This window comes from Phaeodactylum tricornutum, chromosome 11, assembly GCF_000150955.2.
Source record: "Phaeodactylum tricornutum CCAP 1055/1 chromosome 11, complete sequence".
Taxonomy (NCBI): domain Eukaryota; phylum Bacillariophyta; class Bacillariophyceae; order Surirellales; family Neidiaceae; genus Phaeodactylum; species Phaeodactylum tricornutum.
Window position 1 is genome coordinate 8,698 of NC_011679.1, and position 25,028 is coordinate 33,725.

At 43.7% G+C, this 25,028-nt stretch overlaps 3 protein-coding genes across 3 annotated transcripts; 1 reads left to right on the top strand and 2 right to left on the bottom strand.

Moving 5' to 3' along the window:
- Positions 1 to 275: 275 nt before the first annotated feature.
- On the bottom strand, positions 276 to 1,352 carry PHATR_36648 (predicted protein; the record flags this gene model as incomplete). The annotated part of the gene is made up of 2 exons (XM_002185775.1): positions 276 to 854; positions 1,146 to 1,352. 2 exons carry the CDS (start codon positions 1,350 to 1,352, stop codon positions 276 to 278), a joined length of 786 nt encoding a protein of 261 aa, XP_002185811.1.
- Positions 1,353 to 8,194: 6,842 nt separating this feature from the next.
- PHATR_36649 (predicted protein) lies at positions 8,195 to 9,708 on the top strand (the record flags this gene model as incomplete). The annotated part of the gene is made up of 2 exons (XM_002185578.1): positions 8,195 to 9,462; positions 9,633 to 9,708. The coding sequence occupies 2 exons, from the start codon at positions 8,195 to 8,197 to the stop codon at positions 9,706 to 9,708; spliced, it is 1,344 nt and encodes a 447-aa protein (XP_002185614.1).
- A 126-nt stretch (positions 9,709 to 9,834) lies between these two features.
- PHATR_13439 (predicted protein) lies at positions 9,835 to 10,920 on the bottom strand (the record flags this gene model as incomplete). Its single annotated transcript, XM_002185776.1, has 2 exons — positions 9,835 to 9,932; positions 9,978 to 10,920. Coding segments are annotated over 2 exons (1,041 nt in total), but the record flags the coding sequence as incomplete, so codon positions are not given.
- Positions 10,921 to 25,028: the final 14,108 nt, after the last annotated feature.

Below are 25,028 nucleotides of genomic sequence, written 5' to 3' on the forward strand. Positions count from 1 at the left end.
GGGATCAACGCATAGAAGACAGTACAGAGGCTACGGTCTCCTTGAATACGATTGACCAGAACATTACTATCCCAGTGATGTGACTATCCGTGGAGAGTAGTACTGATTCTACTGAGACTACTAAGGGAGCTCCAAGGGATTTGTTTGCACTCGAAAAGATTACATCCATATTTGTCTCTACTCACAATTCTAAATTCAGTCGAGGTCAAACCGATTGAGTTACCGATTAATTACAATACAATCGGGGCCTTACGAGGCTTTCCCCTTTATTCATCTTACTCTCTCTTTGTATCAACAATACATTGCGTGAGTATTGAAGAATCCGTTATAATTGGGTTACCTCCCTTTGCAAGATCGAGAGTCGCTGTGATTTTTACTTGTCGAAGCTCCGGGACATCGTGCACTGCGTTCTCCAAAAGACTAAGACACAATTGCTTTGGGAGTTGCTCAGCCGTCGGGACCGTATTGTGGTATATGCGGAGGTGGTTCTTCCAATGGAGGATAAGCCCTTCAGCTGTACCTGTCCACAAGGATCCATACTTTGCTGTGGTGAGGTACCCCAGCATAGTAGCTGAACTGATCTTTGCACTTGCTGATTCCGTATAATGTTTAACGACTTTACGAAATACTTCTTGCGCATCGAAGTCGAAACTATGCTCCTGAACAAGGTTTTTGCCCATGTCTGTCTGTAACCTATGTTCTAAAGCAGAATACACAAACTTTTTCTGCTCCTCGAAGAGGGCCCTTTCAGATGGTTCCGTAGGGGCATACGTGGGATCAAGGACCTTCTCAATGTTGTGCGATACGGCGGTGACCACAAAAGATTGATAGAAATTATCCCAGTACTTGTTGTCCTTAAGCACAGGGTAATGTGTTTTGTCCCGCTTGACACCACGCTTGAAGTCGTCTGCAGCAGATCACACCTTGCTAATGGAGTTTGTTGAGGTTGTATTCAATGTCGAAGGGCTGGTAGTGGTTGACACTTGCCCGAGAGCAGATCCTCAATACTGGACAAAGTCTTCGTTATTCAATGCAATGAGTTCTGAAGACTTCAAGGGACTCCCCTTTTGATGTTCAAGGGATGCCTGCCAGCGCAGGAAGTGGCGTACAATTTGCCGGTGTGCCATGAGCAGGGGAATACGTACATTCTCGACACCATTGACAGCCGTGGGGGAAATGTACCCAAGGGTTTCAAGTTCATTCTCAAAGATGGATAGAATGTCGATGGCGGACTCGTAACCTTGTTGCTGGAAACTGAGACAAATGGGATGCTCTCGGGATAACAAAGGGATGTTGTCCAGGATGTGAGCGAAGACAGCTTCGGTTGTCATTTGCCGGGTGGCAGGTACCATTGTGGGCTGGGTAGCCGGACCAATAGAGTATTCTTCAACATTTACTACTTATGGGTTCGGGTCCTTCGCTGTATACTATAGCGGACTTTGTTAGTATGACCCTACACCAGTGAACAAAGCTAGCACTGGTACACTCACTTCTCCCTCCGTAGGTAGTGTCCTCGGGGACTGACGAGGGTTTGATTAGCCCCCCCCCCCCGTACTACTTTACGCCGGATAGTAAATCCGTCCCAACCGGAATCAGGGCTGAGGTCCTCAAGCCTATTGGTATTTCTACCTCACTTGACCAGAGCAACCCGTATTCACGAAGCGACCCTGCCGACAAGCCCTGAAGACTCCAAGGGGGGTTCGGCACCGGCGACTCCGAGGAAGTAGGGAGGCCACGAGTAACTTACCAACAAGACCCTGAAGCAGTACTAGTGGGTCCTTGGTACCAGTTAGCGTGAGGAAGTAGGGAAGCGGCTTTCAAACAATGTGTCGCACAAGCCGATAAATATCACCTTAAGTGATACCTCTGGCACTTATACAACACGAATGGATGAAAGCGATTTAGTTCTCCAAATTCACTGAGCTTGTGGAAATTTGAGAACAACCTTAAGTAGACTTAAGGGATGTTTACCAGTAACGACTGTGCGGATGAGCAGCAGTGGTTTGACGTGCTGTCAAGACTGTTAATCTGGTACATAGTACAACCAATGTATGTTCGAAAGACAGGAATAACGCGATGTCGACAATACCTGGTAAACGCAAGTGGGCGTTATTACGAACGACCTGTGATACACCTAAGCGGACTTAGGGACTGTAAAACTCAGCTCGCTTACGACGCTCCCCACGGGTTAGACAGCGGATACGAGGACCTATATTAATGCAATATTTGGATCAATGAATTTCTAAAACAATGAGAGGAAGATTATTCTACCACTAGTCCATGAGAATTGGCCCTTCTATTCAGATAGAAGACCTCTTACCATGTGCCATATAATCTTACTCCCACATAGAGTATATCCCTTCTAAGTATAAATCCCTCATAGAATCACTCAGCAAGTATCCAAACCCGACTGTAACTTGCCTTGTAATTCGTGGGACTGTATCCTAATCCTCATTCTTGTATCCTGCTCCTGCATCTTCCATTAAAAGATGTCCTTGATCACGGCGCGAATACATTGTGCCGTGCAATAAGGCCGACATTAATGCCACGGTTCCACCATGCTCTCCACTCTGATTCACACTTCCATTATCCATGTTAGGTGCCACCTGTCGTAGGGATATGTCACCTTGGTGTATACCGTGACACGGACCGTGAGGTTTTGGATATTGCATCATACACCGTCACTGCCAGCCAGAAATTTTGATTAGGCGGGTGTTTCGGTAGGGTGTTTTCACAGCGTCACTTTACATTAGTAAGGATTTGAAAAAGATTTTATTGCATTTGAAAAGAAGTATTGTTCTCCGGGTTAACCAAGAGGGTTTACTTATGTTGTTGGACACTGAACCCAGAGGAATTACTTACAACATCGGACAGTTAACTGGGAGGGAATACTTATATGTCGCACTGTGAACTCAGAGGGTTAACTTATGAGGAGTTTTTGGATAGATTTTATACATCATTGTCGGAAAGTACTACTCTGGGTTCTCCCTCCCCTTAGGGAGAAAGCCCATACTTGCGATATAACATCTGAGAGGATTTGCAGCGAAGCTGCACATAAAATACGAGTGTAATTTGATGCCATGACATCATTCCAGCCACCAAATACAGACATGCCAGACTCATCTCTGGTGCAAGCCATGAGACGGGATGCCATTCGGAAGGATGCACCGCAAGCCACAAACTGGATGAGAAGCTGGAACCTCTTCCTAGTCTTGACCACAACTTCGTAGAGATCTTGACCGGCAATGTCACCATTTGATGGGTCGACTTCCTCAAGCTTTTTGAAAAGATGCAGAGCCCTGTCGCATGTAACACCTTCAACATTGTCCGGGTGAAAGAGGAGATCACCCACAATGACCTCGATAAGAGATGAATTTAGCTGAAAAAAGAGTGGATGTTTGACTTCCAGGTGGGCATTCAAAGTGTTTATTGGATATCATGTCCCTTCAGGAACTTCATGGTAGCATCAGTAAATATGTCTTCCCTTTCGTGAAGTTGCTTTAGATTACTCAAACAGTAGAGAGAAATTGGCTTAATTCTATACTACTGTGGCCACTCAGGGTTCGAGATTTGAGTCAAAAACTTAGTCTTGTTTGATCTATTTCAGTCGTGTTTGCAGTGTTTTTTGAAATCTTAATTGCGGTGTTTGCGGTGTTTTGGTCCAAAACACCGAATTTATGGCGGTCTGCTGATAGGGATTACTAATGTTGTCGCACTGTGTACTGGTCGAGTATGCTTGCTTATCCGCTTGTCTGAATTCACCTACCATCTTCTGCCCCCGATCCTGATATCAGTGTGTCCGATGGATCTTCTCTTGTCTGCCCGACGCAATCTTATCCGTTTGTTTGTCACTTTGGAGTCTCTATATGGTCAATACTGGTCTGACATGGATTTAGGATGAGTCTGTTAGGTGGAAAGTAGATTTATAAACAATCCAATAGAATTACTTAGATAAGAGACAAACCATGTTGAAGCTCCCAGAGCAATTACTTATTCAAAAGACAAAGTATGTTGAAGATCCCGGAGCAGTTATCTACGAAAAAGACAAACCAACTTGAAGATCCCGGAGCAGTTACCTACGCAAAAGACAAACCAACTTGAAGATCCCGGAGCAATTATTTAGAAATAGTTCTTGGATAAATTGTACACAGCTAGGTATACCCCTAGTTCTCAGGGATCTTCCTGCCCTTAGGTTGCGAAGCGAAGACAGATCCCAGAGTAATTACTATGAGGTCCGGTACTGATCCCAGAGTAATTATTTAGACGCAAGGACAGATCCCAGAGTAATTACTTATGCGTAGTTTTTGGATAAATTATAAACAGCATTGTAGGTTTATACTACTCTCCCTCCCCTTAGGCACAACATATACATGTCATTTGGGGCCGACAAATGCCGCAATATTTTGGACAATGGAAAATGCCTTCCTGCAATTGTGACGGAGGGAACCGAAGTTGAAATTGAAGCTAAAGCCGCATCGGATAAATGAAAATTGCGGGAACTGTTGGCAGATATCTTTCCGGTTGCAAGGGGCTTGCCAGTGTTTCATTTGACCAAAGCTGGTGTTGGCAAAAAAGCAGTTGTATTGTGTCACTCTATCTGTGACGGAAGGAAACCTTGCTTGGCTATTGAAGCCTGTGAGTGCTGTTGTCCGTCGCTCATGACCCTTTCCCTACCCATGATGCAAGTGATGAAGAAAGATGCAGATGCAGTCAGTATATGGGGCTGAACAAGTATCACCAAATAGAAACCACAATAGAAATAGAAGAAAGAATAATCATCAAACAAAATGCAACCAACAAGTATATAGGGCAGCTATAGATACTACAAGCAAATTGAGAAAGCGTAACAAAGTCTAATTTTAAAGAAGACCACTTGATGTTATTCCTGTAGAGCCCAGGCTATCAATAGCGCCAGCGCAACTGTTTTGTATTGCTCGATATGGGACGTCGTTTGCATTTTGCTTGACCGTCGCTCCTTTCGTTTGTTCTCTTTCCTGTTTGCCCTACAAGGCGGCTAGTTCTTGCTTTAGCGCTTCTTCGAAATTCCGCCGCTCTTGGTGCGCAGCTTTCACCTGATCCTGGATTTTCTCGTAGAACAATTTGAAATCATCTTCCCCATTCCGGGGAGCAACAAAAGAGCGGGCGGGTCCGTCGCGAAATAAGCACCAGATTTTGTAAAACGCTCCGAATTACACTCCAAATCACCACACTGCATGATCACCAGTCTCATCTGGTGTTAGCCTACCCTATCCGCAAAAAAAACATCCGCGGTCGTTGCTGTTTGCTTGCTGCATTGTAGATGCAAACAAGTTGCCGTGAGTGTTTCTGTTGTAATATTTGAAGAAAGAAAAATTCTCTACTAGCTAGAAGCTGTATAAAAGGCGGGTCCATTTTGGCCGACACTGACTGTTCACAGTTGTATGTAAGCAACACAAAACGCAGACAAGACTTACGGAAGAACGACCGACTGTGAAAGCTGTTTGCCAGACGTCAGCAAGTTGGGTATCCCTGTGGAGTAACTTTCACCCTTTTTGAATCTCAGTGGGAATTTTTTGGATCCCAGTGGGATGCGTTAAGTAAAAAATGAATCCCTGTGTAAAGATAAAATATACATTCATGGGTAAATTTAGTACACAGGGATCTCCTTTTCCTTAGGCCGCAAATCCCTGCTTTAGCGCTTTTTCGAACCACTTCCAATATCCCACTCCCGGTGCGCAGCTTTCACCTGCTCCTGGATTTCCTTATAGAACGATTTGACATTGTCTTCCCCATTCCGGGGAGCAGCACAAGAGCGGGCAGGTCTGTCGCGAATGAAGCACCAGATTTCGTAAAACGCTCCGAATTACACTCCAAATCACCACACTGCATGATCACCAGTCTTCTCTGGTGTTAGCCTACCCTATCCGCAAAAAAGATCCGCGATCGATGCTGTTCGCTTGCTACATTGCAGATGCAAACAGGGTGCCGTGAGTGTTCCTGTTGTAAAAATTGACGAAGTTTGACGAGAATTTCATCTGCTCGTAGCTTTAGCGACGGCAAGTCCAACTCGGCTGACGATGAGTGTCAGAATACGGTTGTACGTAAGCAACACAAAGCACAAACGCAATTTTCGGAAGAAGAACTGACTGTGAAAGCTCTTTGCCAGACGTCAGCAAGTTAGGTATCCCTGTGCAGTAACTATAACCCTATTTGATATCCCAGTGCAATTTGTTGATATCCCAGTGCAATTACTTATATAAAATGTGATATCCCAGTGTAAAGATAAAATATTCATTCACGAATATTTTTACAACACCCGGATATCATTTTCCTTAGATTTGGACGAAATCAAAAGAGGTTTGCCTAACAAAGTGTCATTGCCAATGTCAACGAAATATCGACCAGAACTTGATGTTTCTCCTGTGTTGAATGCAGAGCATGCTAACTATTTTCAGTCTCAGATTGGTGTTTTGAGATGGGCAGTTGAAATTGGTCAAATCAATATTATGTGTGAAGTATCTATGCTTTCATCATTTCTCGCGATGCCACGAGAAGGACACTTGAGTGCTGTTCTTCATATTTTTGCTTATTTGAAATCTCACAACAGGTCACGACTTGTGTTTGATGATTTGTATGCTGATATTGAGAACCATTTTATAGATGGTGCAGATTGGACGGATTTTTATGGTAATGTGAAGGAACCTATTCCGCCAAATGCTCCGAAGCCACGTGGTAGGGCTGTGGAGATTACTGCTTTTGTTGACGCTGACCATGCTGGAGACAAAGTCACTCGTCGTTCACGAACAGGTGTTTTGATATATCTTAATCATGCTCCGATTATGTGGTTTTCGAAGCGTCAGAATTCAGTCGAAACGTCTTCGTTCGGAAGTGAGTTTGTTGCGTTAAAGATTGCTACGGAGATGATTCAGGGTTTAAGGTATAAGTTACGGATGATGGGAATTCCGATTGATGGTCCGGCTAGAGTTTTGTGCGACAATATGTCGGTGGTACACAATACTACAGCGCCAGAATCGATGTTGAAGAAGAAGAGTAATGCTATTGCATATCACTTTGTACAAGAGAATGTCGCGATGGGAGTTATCAAGATTGCTTATGAGCCGTCGGAGACAAACTTAGCCGATGCGCTAACAAAGGTTCAGTCAGCTCCAGTACGACAGAATCTCATGCGTCAAATTTTATATTGATTCAAGTAAAGAAGGGTTTGCCGACTTTCCCGTTTCGATGAAGACAGTATCAGAACAAATTGCATTTGCAGTACTACATGTCATTGCATGCAGTGTCGAAGTTTTTATTTTACAAGTTGTGGATCCCTATTTTTTCCCATAGTGGTTTTGAGGGGACACATCTCTCCATGTCCATCCATGTCTATGTTTATGGTTTTGATGTGTGGGGACTAGAAAACCCCTACATCAAGCGGTACATGAGGGGTTCATATCCCTAAGTCTATCAGATAAGTCTATAATCTTGTGTCTTTACGCCTTTGGTCGTCTACGAAAGTATGCGGGATCCTTTCTGTTCCTTAGACGATTCTAGCCCGTTATCGTTGCAGTTTTCTAATCCTTTGGTCCCACAGACTCGATTTACATAGCCCATTATCGTTGCAGTTTTCTACAAAGAATAGAAAGAAACGTAGCTAGTGTAAGAGAACCCTACGTCAAGCATTCATGTGGGGTTGTTGTCCCCTAACTGTAAGTCTACTGGTCAAGTCGTGGAGAAATCCATAGTTTTATCTTTACGTCTTATAGCCGCTTACGGAAGTATCTAGCAGTAAGATCCTTTGGTTGCTTTGGCACGATTCCGGCACTTTCCAAATATAAAAGACCAAAGCCATAGTACAAATTTGAGAAGTGATCCCAACCAAGCAAATGAAAATTTCGGACCACATGTAAAGTGAATATTTAGCTAGCTTGAAGCGAAGGCACTACGAAGTATGTAACGAGTCATGCTTGCCTACACCGCAAGTCGACAAAAAAGATTTAAATTGTAATACAAGCGAGAAAGCTTTAGAGAAAGTACCTAGGACATGCTGCTAACTAGCCCAAGCAGTCTTCACTCTGAGCAGCTTTTCATTTGTTTGACCAGTACACACATTATCGGTATCTGTTTTTCTCCTCTGTAGATGCAGAGAGTTCGATCACTTTCAACTGGAACGTCGCTTCACTCATCCTTTTCAACAGGTTCAGAATCAAATAAAATGGGCGTCAGCGAGAAATCGAACATCCGATCTTCGGATCGTCAAGATCTGCCGGGTCGAAACTCCCGCAATGGAAATATGTTGGGAGACGAGTTAGGGCTTGTCGGCGCCGGTACTTTGGACGAGTCTATCACTTCTTCGAACGTGGAACGAGGAAGAAACACTGATTCGACTGGAATTGATACGTCAATAAATGCTACCCAAGTTGACGACGGAAAAGGAGCTGTTATGGCACCACATTTGGAACAACAAGATACTGATGAAAAGGATGGAGCTGGGAAAAAGAAGTGGATGACATTTGGTGCCGTCGGAGGCCTGGTCGCTACGGCAACGGCCTTGATGCTGCGAAGTGTTCGAAAAACTGATGACAACGAAATTGCTGGTCCAAACGTGTCTGGCGTCGACAATGGAGTGAGTGGAGTGGATAATGCTGCAGATGCCACACAAGAGGCAATTAATCAGTCGTTGTCCAATGCACAGTCAGTTGCTCGAGAAATGGCGCTTCAGGCTGCACAACAAGCTGCATCATCAGCTGCTGCGGCAACAACAGCCGCAGCGGCAGCGGCAACCGCATCCGGTGGAATTTTTGGTGCTGCTATTGGATCTATTGCAGGCGCCTCTACTGGAGTGCAAGTTGGAGTAGTCGTTGCCATTGCCGCAGTGACTGCGGTCTCCGTTTCGACGGGTGTGGTGGTGTCAGAAAATAGAGCCGAGCAATCTCAACCGATACCAACCACGCGAGGAAACTGCAGTGATACGTTTGAAGTGAAAGATGGGCGTCTTGCGGTGGAGTTTGCGGATTTGTTTGTCGAATCAATCCCAGATGACAATGTCCTTCTTCTCGAAAGGAATTTTGTCAAGCTCTACAACGAAGCTTCCGATACTTGCAATGAGCTCTACGAACGAGAAATGCTTGAAGCCAAGTTGGTTTCTTGGGAAGTAGAGGTAAAGAATTCGCTGAACTTTACGAAGCTGTTGTGGGAGGCCCGTGTGACTTGCACTGGCTGCTTTGACATGGAACCTTTGTTCTATTACAACGACTTGCCAGAAAGTGCTCGGAACCTTGTTGAGGCTATCGAATACAAAAACTTTACAGAAAAAATTCCTGTCTCGCTTATAGAATTTTCAAGTCCCTTTGGAGTAGCAACAGCAACAGTACTGGAAGCCGACGGTCCAAAACAAATGTATATAAATACACTTGATGCGTTGACCGGAGAAGTGGTGGACGCAGTCACAGTCCGTGTGCTCCCTGATGGGTTGCTAACACAGTCGCCAGATCCTCCCCCAAATGCCTCCACGGATGACAGAATTAGCGAGGAGCCCTCTCCCATCAACTTTGCTTCATCAACACCAAATTCAAGCCCATCATTTGTGCCTATTTCCACTTCAAGCGTTCCACAATCATCAGTACCATTCAGTGAACCGTCATCATTTCCAGTGTTCCTGACAGCAAGCCCAACCACTGTGCCCCTTGCTTCATCAAGTGTTCCACCATCTTTTGTCCCATTGAGTGAACCGTCAGTGATTCCTTTGGGACCAACTTTGAGTCCAGTAAATTCACCAATGGATATTTCAGGTGCCCCACTCACCTCAGCCCCTTTGGTAGAACAAGAGCCGTCCAGTATACCTTCATTTACACCTTCATCTATACCGTCAACAATCCCGTCCTTACTCCCCTCATTGGTTCCCACTTCTGTCCCTTCAAGTTCACCATCTTCAGCCCCGTCTAGAGTGCCCTCTAGTCAACCATCTGCTCTTCCATCCTTGAACCCATCATCAGTACCGTCATTTGTACCCTCAAATATGCCGTCATTTGACCCATCATTGTCACCTTCTTCAATACCCTCAGCAATGCCAACTTCAGTGCCTTCAAGATTACCGTCCAATGTACCATCCATATCATCAAACCCGTCATTGGTTCCATCTTCTGAGCCCTCAAGCCGGCCTTCATCATTGCCATCCTCAGCGCCATCGGCTTTTCCCTCGAGTGAGCCGTCGTCTGGTCCGTCGTCTCTGCCTTCATCTGAACCCTCGAGCGCACCAAGTTCGCTTCCGTCGGCAACACCTTCCTTACTCCCATCTTCTGAGCCCTCAAGCCGGCCTTCATCATTGCCATCCTCAGCGCCATCGGCTTTTCCCTCGAGTGAGCCGTCGTCTGGTCCGTCGTCTCTGCCTTCATCTGAACCCTCGAGCGCACCAAGTTCGCTTCCGTCGGCAACACCTTCCTTACTCCCATCTTCTGAGCCCTCAAGCCAGCCCTCATCATTGCCATCCTTGGCGCCATCCGCTCTTCCTTCGAGTGAGCCGTCATCTGGTCCGTCGTCTCTGCCTTCATCTGAACCCTCGAGCGCACCAAGTTCGCTTCCGTCGGCAATACCTTCCTTACTCCCATCTTCTGAGCCCTCAAGCCAGCCCTCATCATTGCCATCCTTGGCGCCATCCGCTCTTCCTTCAAGTGCACCGTCGTTGTCCTCCATTCCATCATTTGAACCTTCATCACTACCTTCTACAGCACCAACAAGCCAACCTTCTGTGCTTCCATCTTCTATCCCTTCTTTGGAACCATCAAAAGAGCCCTCAAGGCTTCCATCATTGACACCTTCAAATTTACCTTCTCTCTCCGCTATTCCTTCTGTTTTTCCTTCAGTAGTTCCATCGGCTGTGCCTTCTGGTGAGCCCTCATTGGTTCCATCTGGTGCACCAACTCCTGTTCCACCAGGAACCATATGGGAATCTCAAACTGCTGCAGCAAACAATGCCTGGACTGCTATAATTTATGCCAACAACTTGTTTGTTGCTGTTTCTGCAAGTGGTACAGGTGACCGTGTAATGACCAGCAGTGATGGTATCACGTGGAACAAGCAAACCAGTGCACCAGATAGTCCATGGATTAGTATAGCATATGGAAATTCTGTTTTTGTTGCAGTTGCTGATGGAGGTCCAGCCTATCAAAGTGTCATGACAAGTTCCGATGGAATCAACTGGACAAATCAAACAGCTGCGACACCTGGCAACTGGTATGGTGTTGCATTTGGAAATGGAATATTTGTTGCTGTTGCATGGACTAATGTTGATAATCGAGTGATGACTAGTCCCAATGGCATTGACTGGACAAGTCAACCTGGTGCAATACGGGCTGCATGGTACGATGTTGAATATAATGATGGAGTATTTGTTGCAGTTGGTTCTGGTAGTCATGCTATGAGAAGCTATGATAATGGCGTTACTTGGACACTTGGAGAAGCTTTTGAAGCGCCGTCAGATTACCGTGCAATAACATATGCCAATGGACACTTTGTTGCAGTGGGGCATGCATCCCCTGTACTGACAAGCCCTGATGGCATTGAGTGGACAAGGCAATTCTCACCTGGAGGATCATGGGATGGTTTGGCATATGGCGACAACACTTTTATAGCAGTGTCTTCAGCTTCTGTAAATTATGTCTTGACAAGCCCTGATGGAGAAACATGGACTCAAAGAACCCATACTGGATCACTTGGCTGGCTTAGTATTGCATTTGGTCGTAATACCTTTGCTGCTGTCTCTGGCTCTGGATATGCAATGACAAGTGGTGCAACAGAGTTAATGAGATAAATGGAGGAGATCTTTTGGGAGTGAGCAATCCTGCAGATGTAGATAGAATTTACTGTTAAGGATCTTCACAGCCTAAGGGCAGAAAAAATTCCGGAGAACTAGGGGTATACCTAGCTGTGTACAATTTATCCAAAAATTATTTCTAAGTAATTGCTCCGGGATCTTCAAGTTGGTTTGTCTTTTGTGTAGGTAACTGCTCTGGGATCTTCAACATAGTTTTTTTCGGGTAAGGAATTGCTCTGGGATCTTCAACATAGTTTGTCTCTAGTTTAAATATCCTCTCTCACAAAAGAAAAGTCTCCATCAATTCATTTGTCAACTGTAGTCTCAACACCCAATTCACAATCAAGCACCCCCTTGACCATGGTTGGAAACTCTAGTTGTTCTGCCATTGCTGATTTTAAACGCGGTGATAAAACACATTATCCAGTGCTCAACAACAATTGATATTGGGACAATTTCTACCATACTTTTGTCGTTACCGCCTTATTGCATAATGTTGATAATGTTCTAGATCCAGCTTACTCCCCTACAAATACAGATGAAATATTGCTATTCAGGGAACAGAAAAACTTTGTCTATTCCGCTCTAGAACACTGCTTGCAAACAGATATGGTAAAAACATTGTTCAATGTTTTCGCAAAATTGGTTAAACACAACACTGAATCCACAGCTGCCAAAATCAGTTCCGGTACCATGTTGTTGTAGCTGACCTCTGCAAAGTACGTCAGCTCCTTGTCGCGAAAGCGTCCACGCCTGCCGTAAAAGACTTAGGCGGAGCCTAAGCAAAAGGAGATCCCTGTGTAGTAAATTTATGCATGAATGCATATTTTATCTTTACACAGGGATTCACTTTTTACTTAACGCATCCCACTGGGATCCAAAAAATTCCCACTCACACAAAAAGGGTGAAAGTTGCTCCACAGGGATACCCAACTTGCTGACGTCTGGCAAACAGCTTTCACAGTCGGTGGTTCTTCCGTAAATCGCGTCTGTGTTTTGTGTTGCTTACGTACTAGAAAATTGCAACGATAACGGGCTAGAATCGTCTAAGGAACCAAAAGGATCCCGCATACTTTCGTAGACGACCAAAGGCGTAAAAACATAAGTCAGATAGACTTAGGGATATGAACCCCTCATGTACCGCTTGACGTAGGGGTTTTCTAGTCCCCACACATCGAAACCATAAACATAGACATGGACATGGAGAGATGTGTCCCCTCAAAACCACTATGGGAAAAAATAGGGATCCACAACTTGTAAAATAAAAACTTCGACACTGCATGCAATGACATGTAGTACTGCAAATGCAATTTGTTCCGATACTGGCTTCATCGAAACGGGAAAGTCGGCAAACCCTTCTTTACTTGAATCAATATAAAATTTGACGCATGAGATTCTGTCGTACTGGAGCTGACTGAACCTTTGTTAGCGCATTGGCTAAGTTTGTCTCCGACGGCTCATAAGCAATCTTGATAACTCCCATCGCGACATTCTCTTGTACAAAGTGATATGCAATAGCATTACTCTTCTTCTTCAACATCAATTCTGGCGCTGTAGTATTGTGTACCACCGACATATTGTCGCACAAAACTCTAGCCGGACCATCAATCGGAATTCCCATCATCCGTAACTTATACCTTAAACCCTGAATCATCTCCGTAGCAATCTTTAACGCAACAAACTCACTTCCGAACGAAGACGTTTCGACTGAATTCTGACGCTTCGAAAACCACATAATCGGAGCATGATTAAGATATATCAAAACACCTGTTCGTGAACGACGAGTGACTTTGTCTCCAGCATGGTCAGCGTCAACAAAAGCAGTAATCTCCACAGCCCTACCACGTGGCTTCGGAGCATTTGGCGGAATAGGTTCCTTCACATTACCATAAAAATCCGTCCAATCTGCACCATCTATAAAATGGTTCTCAATATCAGCATACAAATCATCAAACATGAGTCAAGACCTGTTGTGAGATTTCAAATAAGCAAAAATATGAAGAACAGCACTCAAGTGTCCTTCTCGTGGCATCGCGAGAAATGATGAAAGCATAGATACTTCACACATAATATTGATTTGACCAATTTCAACTGCCCATCTCAAAACACCAATCTGAGACTGAAAATAGTTAGCACGCTCTGCATTCAACACAGGAGAAACATCAAGTTCTGGTCGATATTTCGTCGACATTGGCGACGACACTTTGTTAGGCAAACCTCTTTTGATTTCGTCCAAATCTTTCTCAACATTCGCGACAGCTTGTTTCACGTAATTCGTCGAACTCATAGACCATCGCGGTTTGTCTGGCTTATCGGGAAGTGAAAAGTGTCCAAGATTCGCTCCCAAATATGTCTCCGGTGTCTTAATCGATTCCGGTTTAAGCTTGAAATGTTTTCCGATAGTATCCAGGATACTCTTCGGATCATGACTGATACATAGGAAATCATCCATGTAAATAAGCACATACTCATAAAATTCGAGACCACCTTCATTCTGAAATGGTCTTAACCAAACATCTGGATCTGCAATACAAGAGGTAAGCGTCAATTCTTCCATTGTTGCAGCTAAGTGAGCATGCCAAGCAGCTCCACTTGACTTCAAACCATACAACACTCAAACAATAATTGCATAATGACCTTCCGTCAAATTCCCAAATTCTGGACCACATGTTGTATATACCTTTTCTCGAACTGGGGCATTCAAATATGCATTTTGTGCATCAGCACCAAGTATTTGCATCAAATTCAACACTGCAATAAGTAACGCAATTCGAACACTGTCCCTCGAAACAACACTAGCATAAATAATCGAACTCGGCGGATCTGTAACGTGTCCCCCGGCGACGAATCTGGCTTTGCGAGTGAAGTCCATTTTGATATCAAAAATCATATGACAAGGTATCCAGGTGTAACCAACTGGTTTAGACGCATTGGGTTCAAGAACTTTGAACGCTGGCATAACATTTTTCATCTCTTTTCTGATTGTATCCAACCATGTAGAAGTGTTAGTATCACAATCAATCTCGAGAGCTTCCTTTATTGATTTCGGCATACGAATACCGAATTTGTGAGTCCGTTTCAGGTATCTGGCCTTTACCGCTGAAATAATTTGCTCTCGTTTCCGTAATACGTCCGGTACCCACCAGGCAAAAGCTGGTTCATGGACTAACTTGTTCGCAACAGCATATTCGGCAACGTCAACAGGATTTGATTCTTTCAGGTCTTTCAAGGGAGTCCATGTATTTGATCCGTCTTTCCATTGAAGTAAAAGTTGCCAACCTTTCGTTGTTCGACGCATTTGTTTTACACCACGTTTGTCTGTATAATACAGATCATCAGCAGCAACCGCCGATCCGTCTTTTCGGTGATCAACAATCTCATCCATTAAAAGATAACGACAACCCTCGTCATCAACCTGTGAATAAAGATGCTCAGCAATAACATTAGCTGCGTATTCTTGTACGTTACCATCTGGAAATTGAACTTCTAAGATGCGAGTGTCCAACACTGGATCAGGATTCGACCTCCCAATTGGATTACCATCTCAATCTTTCTTTTGTCCAATTATTCGACCAGCACCAATATGATCATGTCTGGGTATCATTACTTCAGCATTGATATACTCATTAAAAGCTTCGTGATTGTACTCGTCTGCCTGTGGCATCGTTTCCTGGTCCCCTGTATAATGGTCCGAATACGTCTCGAACTCACTGGGTTCCACCTCGAAAACATAAGTATTTTTAATACGATCATCTTCGTTCATAACCAAACGAACGTTCTTCTCAAAACTCTCTTGAAGCAACTTCACCTGTTGAGAATTAAGATCACTTGTCGAAAGTGGGGAGTAAGTAGTTCGCGAAATAATTTGCGAATTTCTGGCAAGTATACGAGCACACATTGCATCACCTATATTGTGAGCAGGTCCAAGCCAGCGACCAAGTTTCCGCTTATCTTCTGGAAAGTCAACTGGATCCAAATACCATACCCAATCATACCATGCAAACTCGCACAAATGACTAATATCCGTTGTATCTCCCGATACTGCCGTATTCGGGACGTCATTGTTCAATGCGTAAATATTATGCGCAATTGACGATCGGATCAAACATTGCAACTCCAAGCAAATATCCCACAATCGTACAGATGCCTGAGACTTCGACATAGCTGTATTTGTCATACGCTTCAATGCTTTGATTGCGGTTTCCGCTGGATTCAACCACGGTGAATATGGTTCAATCTCTTTAGCATGAGCTCCTGCAGCACGAACCTTTCGTCTGAAGTCTCCTTGAACTAATTCTTTGGCACCATCTGAAATAATTTCAGCTGGAACTCCCTCGCGATGAAATAACAAATCCAATGTATCGTGAGCCTGACCTTTTGACTTCATTGGGTAAGCACGAGTCCAGTCAACATCGTTCACATAAATTTGAGCACAAGAATTTCCTCGAGACGAGACGACATTCGAAAACATCGTATCCGTATACAAACTCGTGCGCAAGTGACAATATCTCAACTGTGCAGTGACTGGTTTCACTCTCTTCGCTACCAATCAACTAGCAATGTCTTTGACCCCTCTCTGAGTCGTTGCGAGTAATGTTCGCTTTGCTGTCAATAAACCAATGTTCCATTGTTTCGCCAACTCTTCTGGGGTTACCTTATACCTGTAATTTGACGACTGTGCAACACTAACAATACAAGAAAACTGCAGCGATAACGGGCTAGAATCGTCTAAGGAACCGAAAGGATCCCGCATACTTTCGTCATCAATCAAATGTTTGTCTTCCAACAACATCGAAACAGATGATAAAACCATTGATACTGTACTGTCTCTCGTTGTAACAATTTGAATGTTCGCATGTGCAGAATTTCTCGTTACCAACGCACCCTTACTATCGGTAAACTTCTCCTCCTGACGAGAAAAATCTGTCGAATACGGATCCCAAATCGGACTTTCATAAGTAAGGTTCAACTTGTGGAAATTTCGAAACTCCTCCGCAGACGGCTTGCGGACTGGTAAGTAAGAAATGACTCCATCTAATGATAATGGTAACCTCACATTGTCTTTCGGGAAATAAATTGAATGCGATAACTCCGTAAGCTTTTCCGACAAAAATCGGGACAATCATTCACTTCGACATCATTTAATCGAATTTGATTCGGATTTAACAAAGCATGTTCCATTGTAGGAAAATGTAAAGCCTGATGAATAACTAAAATAAATGTCTCATATGTGTAAGGATGATCAAAAGCAAGTGCAGCAGAGACAATTGGTACAGACCGGGCTTGACCAAATGTAGATAAAAACGCAGAAACATCAACCGTTTGAGAGGTTTCTTGAAATATGTAAGCGTGTCGACCAACACAACATGTATCCGCGTGAGAATCTAACTCCGCGTGTGATATAAATGCACTCTCAAGTGACTGTATAGAAATAGGACGTGTTGACACAACCGACACTTTCGGTAATTGTCAAGAATTTCTCTGTGACATGCTTCGTCCTGCCGATGACTTCGATGTAAGAGAATTCGTATCATCGTGACTGGTCTTTGACTTCTTTTTGTCATCATTGTCCTTAGAATTAACACCAGATGCATTTCGACGCTTTCCACCAGCTTCTTCGCGTAACGTATGCAAATGACGCTTTTGTTCGGCATTCATGGTCTTGTATTCATCAAAAGTATAATATCTATCCACCATACCACTGGTAGATCCCTTGTTGAAAACACCCTTGTTTCCACCACAACCACCACGACCTTTATTACCACGTCCTGACCCTTTACCTTGCCCTCGACCACAACCAGATCAACCTGACGAAATATTTCGAAGCTGAGCCTGATTTTGCTCTTCAATAAATTCACTCAGAAAATTCATTGTTGCTTCAAAATCATTTTTCAAAGATGGGTTAGCACGAACAGTGGCAACTGCAGAATTTAGAAACGGTGCCTGAATACGTTTCAAAAATTTTCGAACTTTGGCTGCCTCCGTCTAAGGTTCTCCAAACTCTTCCATATCTGTGTGCGCTTGCTAATGAATCTCTGCAAAACGCTCAAAAGTAAAACCACGACGCTCTCCGTTATAAAACTTCGATTCAAGGTCCCCTTCAGCTCGTGTCATGATCTTCGACTGATTTGTCGGTCCCAAATATTGTGAACGCAAAGCAAACCACGCCGCACGACCGTTTCGAGCTCTCAAATATGACGACACCCAACTCCAAGCCGGACCTCCATGAGTACAACTACGAATAATGGTCCACACCTGAGCATTGTCTGCCGCATAAGACTCTTCATCATGAGGACTGCAAGCAATCATTTCTTCGAACGCATCCTGATAATTATTGTCTGGACCCTCTGGAACTTCTTCCTCTTCACGAATAACGCAAGCGAGTGGGACTCCTGTTGTTCCTCGAATTTGCAGCAAATACTCCGCAATATTCTCGAACGCATCACGAATCTTCTTTAAATCTTCAATCTGAGTAGGAGCCGTGAGGTCTTTTGCCAACTCTTTATCTTCCTTTTCGCGCTTCTTAATCTCAATCATCGAGTAAATACGCGCCGGATTAAACTGAACTGGATAAGGCCGAGAAGTGCGCTTCAAATGACGAACATAGTACGCCAACAAGACAAGACGCTCCTCCGCAGTGGGTGAAATCGCAACACCATTGCGAGGAATCACAGCCGGTGCTCCTGGTTCTTCCGCGTTAGGATTCGGAAGTGTACCCCCGGGACGACGAATATTCTTACACATATCCTTGATAAAATCATCCGTCGCAATCTCGAAAACATCCATAGACGTAATCGAATCAGTAATGGCATCACGCTGTTCAACATCAACAATACCAATTGCTTGTAAAGCATTTCGAACTTGAGCTAAAGCGGCTGCCATGGTCAACTTTCTTCTTTCTTCCTGTATCACAAACTCATAAAATTCTGTTAGTTGGTTTCGAACATTCAGTGTTCTCACGCCACGTGAACACGAGAATTATTGATCATTGATGCCGTCAAATGTGAATTTCACATATAGACTTGAATAAATGATATTGATAACAAGTACCGTTTCATAACCATACAATAAGTACGCAACGAACTCTAGCGAACACAAAACAGCTGTCGCTCTCATCCGTTCGAGATATTTAACCAATATCTATCAGAGTGGAGGATCCGCGACTACCTTGCGGTATAATTCCGATAATAATTGTTGCATAAGTAACTGCTTCGTATAAGCATACTACTTATCATCCACACATGAATGACGCTCAAAACCCGAGCATTTAGCAAACAATACAATTTTGTGCAATGCACCTTCTTCGATAGATGAAGAGATTCATGGATGCGTCCAACCATGGAGATTTTGCCTCGTTTCAGACCGTTAGACGGATACGAAACCCAGTAACCGATCAACACGTCTATCACGTGGACCACTACGAGAAACTGGCAGTATATTCCAGGCCTCTGCAGGCATCGGCGACTTAACAACAACATGAAAAGCCAGGTATTTTGCCCTACCTCCCCAGGCACAATCGGAATCAGCGATCACTTTAAACACTCAAAAACACGACGAAAAACACTACCTTTGATCCCGCTACCTCAGCGTAGAACTACTGGGTCTGATAAACTAGAAAACTGCAACGATAACGGGCTAGAATCGTCTAAGGAACCGAAAGGATCCCGCATACTTTCGTAGACGACCAAAGGCGTAAAAACACAAGATTATAGACTTATCTGATAGACTTAGGGATATGAACCCCTCATGTACCGCTTGATGACGGGGTTTTCTAGGATCTTATATACGATACAAAGACGTAAAACTAGAAAACTGCAACGATAACGGGCTAGAATCGTCTAAGGAACCGAAAGGATCCCGTATACTTTCGTAGACGACCAAAGGCGTAAAAAACACAAAATTATAGACTTATCTGATAGACTTAGGGATATGAACCCCTCATGTACCGCTTGATGTAGGGGTTTTCTAGTCCCCACACATCAAAACCATAAACATAGACATGGACATGGAGAGATGTGTCCCCTCAAAACCACTATGGGAAAAATAGGGATCCACAACTTGTAAAATAAAAACTTCGACACTGCATGCAATGACATGTAGTACTGCAAATGCAATTTGTTCCGATACTGGCTTCATCGAAACGGGAAAGTCGGCAAACCCTTTTTCATTTGAATCAATATAAAATTTGACGCATAAGATTCTGTCGTACTGGAGCTGACTGAACCTTTGTTAGCGCATCGGCTAAGTTTGTCTCCGACGGCTCATAAGCAATCTTGATAACTCCCATCGCGACATTCTCTTGTACAAAGTGATATGCAATAGCATTACTCTTCTTCTTCAACATCGATTCTGGCGCTGTAGTATTGTGTACCACCGACATATTGTCGCACAAAACTCTAGCCGGACCATCAATCGGAATTCCCATCATCCGTAACTTATACCTTAAACCCTGAATCATCTCCGTAGCAATCTTTAACGCAACAAACTCACTTCCGAACGAAGACGTTTCGACTGAATTCTGACGCTTCGAAAACCACATAATCGGAGCATGATTAAGATATATCAAAACACCTGTTCGTGAACGACGAGTGACTTTGTCTCCAGCATGGTCAGCGTCAACAAAAGCAGTAATCTCCACAGCCCTACCACGTGGCTTCGGAGCATTTGGCGGAATAGGTTCCTTCACATTACCATAAAAATCCGTCCAATCTGCACCATCTATAAAATGGTTCTCAATATCAGCATACAAATCATCAAACACAAGTCGTGACCTGTTGTGAGATTTCAAATAAGCAAAAATATGAAGAACAGCACTCAAGTGTCCTTCTCGTGGCATCGCGAGAAATGATGAGAGCATAGATACTTCACACATAATATCAATTCGACCAATTTCAACTGCCCATCTCAAAACACCAATCTGAGACTGAAAATAGTTAGCACGCTCTGCATTCAACAAAGGAGAAACATCAAGTTCTGGTCGATATTTCGTCGACATTGGCGACGACACTTTGTTAGGCAAACCTCTTTTGATTTCGTCCAAATCTTTCTCAACATTTGCGACAGCTTGTTTCACATAATTTGTCGAACTCATAGACCATCGCGGCTTGTCTGGCTTATCGGGAAGTGAAAAGTGTCCAAGATTCGCTCCCAAATATGTCTCCGGTGTCTTAATCGATTCCGGTTTAAGCTTGAAATGTTTTCCAATAGTATCCAAGATACTCTTCGGATCATGACTGATACATAGGAAATCATCCGTGTAAATAAGCACATACTCATAAAATTCGAGACCACCTTCATTCTGAAATGGTCTTAACCAAACATCTGGATCTGCAATACAAGAGGTAAACATTAATTCTTCCATTGTTGCAGCTAAGTGAGCACGCCATGCGGCTCCACTTGACTTCAAACCATACAACGCTCGAACAATAATCGCATAACGACCTTCTGTCGAATTCCCAAATTCTGGACCACATGTCGTATATACCTTTTCTCGAACTGGCGCATTCAAATATGCGTTTTGTGCATCAGCACCAAGTATTTGCATCGAATTCAACGCTGCGATAAGTAATGCAATTCGAACACTGTCCCTGGAAACAACACTAGCATAAGTAATCGAACTCGGCGGATCTGTAACATGTCCCCCGGCGACGAATCTGGCTTTGCGAGTGAAGTCCATTTTGATATCAAAAATCATATGACAAGGTATCCAGGTGTAACCAACTGGTTTAGACGCATTGGGTTCAAGAACTTTGAACGCTGGCATAACATTTTTCATCTCTTTTCTAATTGCATCCAACCATGCAGAAGTGTTAGTATCACAATCAATCTCAAGAGCTTCCTTTACTGGTCCCAAATAATGCGAACGCAAAGCAAACCACGCCGCACGACCGTTTCAAGCTCTCGAATACGACAACACCCAACTCCAAGCCGGACCTCCATGAGTACAACTACAAATAATGGTCCACACCTGAGCATTGTCAGCCGCATAAGACTCTTCATCATGAGGACTGCAAGCAATCATTTCTTCGAACGCATCCTGATAATTATTGTCTGGACCTTCTGGAACTTCTTCCTCTTCACGAATAACGTAAGCGAGTGGGACTCCTGTTGTTCCTCGAATTTGCAGCAAATACTCCGCAATATTCTCGAACGCATCACGAATCTTCTTTAAATCTTCAATCTGAGTAGGAGCCGTGAGGTCTTTTGCCAACTCTTTCTCTTCCTTTTCGCGCTTCTTAATCTCAATCATCAAGTAAATACGCGCCGGATTAAACTGAACTGGATAAGGCCGAGAAGTGCGCTTCAAATGACGAACATAGTACGCCAAAAAGACAAGACGCTCCTCCGCAGTGGGTGAAATCGCAACACCATTGCGAGGAATCACAGCCGGTGCTCCTGGTTCTTCCGCGTTAGGATTCGGGAGTGTACCCCCGGGACGACAAATATTCTTACACATATCCTTGATAAAATCATCCGTCGCAATCTCGAAAACATCCATAGACGTAATCGAATCAGTAATGGCATCACGCTGTTCAACATCAACAATACCAATTGCTTGTAAAGCATTTCAAACTTGAGCTAAAGCGGCTGCCATGGTCAACTTTCTTCTTTCTTCCTGTATCACAAACTCATAAAATTCTGTTAGTTGGTTTCGAACATTCAGTGTTCTCACGCCACGTGAACACGAGAATTATTGATCATTGATGCCGTCAAATGTGAATTTCACATATAGACTTGAATAAATGATATTGATAACAAGTACCGTTTCATAACCATACAATAAGTACGCAACGAACTCTAGCGAACACAAAACAGCTGTCGCTCTCATCCGTTCGAGATATTTAACCAATATCTATCAGAGTGGAGGATCCGCGACTACCTTGCGGTATAATTCCGATAATAATTGTTGCATAAGTAACTGCTTCGTATAAGCATACTACTTATCATCCACACATGAATGACGCTCAAAACCCGAGCATTTAGCAAACAATACAATTTTGTGCAATGCACCTTCTTCGATAGATGAAGAGATTCATGGATGCGTCCAACCATGGAGATTTTGCCTCGTTTCAGACCGTTAGACGGATACGAAACCCAGTAACCGATCAACACGTCTATCACGTGGACCACTACGAGAAACTGGCAGTATATTCCAGGCCTCTGCAGGCATCGGCGACTTAACAACAACATGAAAAGCCAGGTATTTTGCCCTACCTCCCCAGGCACAATCGGAATCAGCGATCACTTTAAACACTCAAAAACACGACGAAAAACACTACCTTTGATCCCGCTACCTCAGCGTAGAACTACTGGGTCTGATAAACTAGAAAACTGCAACGATAACGGGCTAGAATCGTCTAAGGAACCGAAAGGATCCCGCATACTTTCGTAGACGACCAAAGGCGTAAAAACACAAGATTATAGACTTATCTGATAGACTTAGGGATATGAACCCCTCATGTACCGCTTGATGACGGGGTTTTCTAGGATCTTATATACGATACAAAGACGTAAAACTAGAAAACTGCAACGATAACGGGCTAGAATCGTCTAAGGAACCGAAAGGATCCCGTATACTTTCGTAGACGACCAAAGGCGTAAAAAACACAAAATTATAGACTTATCTGATAGACTTAGGGATATGAACCCCTCATGTACCGCTTGATGTAGGGGTTTTCTAGTCCCCACACATCAAAACCATAAACATAGACATGGACATGGAGAGATGTGTCCCCTCAAAACCACTATGGGAAAAATAGGGATCCACAACTTGTAAAATAAAAACTTCGACACTGCATGCAATGACATGTAGTACTGCAAATGCAATTTGTTCCGATACTGGCTTCATCGAAACGGGAAAGTCGGCAAACCCTTTTTCATTTGAATCAATATAAAATTTGACGCATAAGATTCTGTCGTACTGGAGCTGACTGAACCTTTGTTAGCGCATCGGCTAAGTTTGTCTCCGACGGCTCATAAGCAATCTTGATAACTCCCATCGCGACATTCTCTTGTACAAAGTGATATGCAATAGCATTACTCTTCTTCTTCAACATCGATTCTGGCGCTGTAGTATTGTGTACCACCGACATATTGTCGCACAAAACTCTAGCCGGACCATCAATCGGAATTCCCATCATCCGTAACTTATACCTTAAACCCTGAATCATCTCCGTAGCAATCTTTAACGCAACAAACTCACTTCCGAACGAAGACGTTTCGACTGAATTCTGACGCTTCGAAAACCACATAATCGGAGCATGATTAAGATATATCAAAACACCTGTTCGTGAACGACGAGTGACTTTGTCTCCAGCATGGTCAGCGTCAACAAAAGCAGTAATCTCCACAGCCCTACCACGTGGCTTCGGAGCATTTGGCGGAATAGGTTCCTTCACATTACCATAAAAATCCGTCCAATCTGCACCATCTATAAAATGGTTCTCAATATCAGCATACAAATCATCAAACACAAGTCGTGACCTGTTGTGAGATTTCAAATAAGCAAAAATATGAAGAACAGCACTCAAGTGTCCTTCTCGTGGCATCGCGAGAAATGATGAGAGCATAGATACTTCACACATAATATCAATTCGACCAATTTCAACTGCCCATCTCAAAACACCAATCTGAGACTGAAAATAGTTAGCACGCTCTGCATTCAACAAAGGAGAAACATCAAGTTCTGGTCGATATTTCGTCGACATTGGCGACGACACTTTGTTAGGCAAACCTCTTTTGATTTCGTCCAAATCTTTCTCAACATTTGCGACAGCTTGTTTCACATAATTTGTCGAACTCATAGACCATCGCGGCTTGTCTGGCTTATCGGGAAGTGAAAAGTGTCCAAGATTCGCTCCCAAATATGTCTCCGGTGTCTTAATCGATTCCGGTTTAAGCTTGAAATGTTTTCCAATAGTATCCAAGATACTCTTCGGATCATGACTGATACATAGGAAATCATCCGTGTAAATAAGCACATACTCATAAAATTCGAGACCACCTTCATTCTGAAATGGTCTTAACCAAACATCTGGATCTGCAATACAAGAGGTAAACATTAATTCTTCCATTGTTGCAGCTAAGTGAGCACGCCATGCGGCTCCACTTGACTTCAAACCATACAACGCTCGAACAATAATCGCATAACGACCTTCCGTCGAATTCCCAAATTCTGGACCACATGTCGTATATACCTTTTCTCGAACTGGCGCATTCAAATATGCGTTTTGTGCAT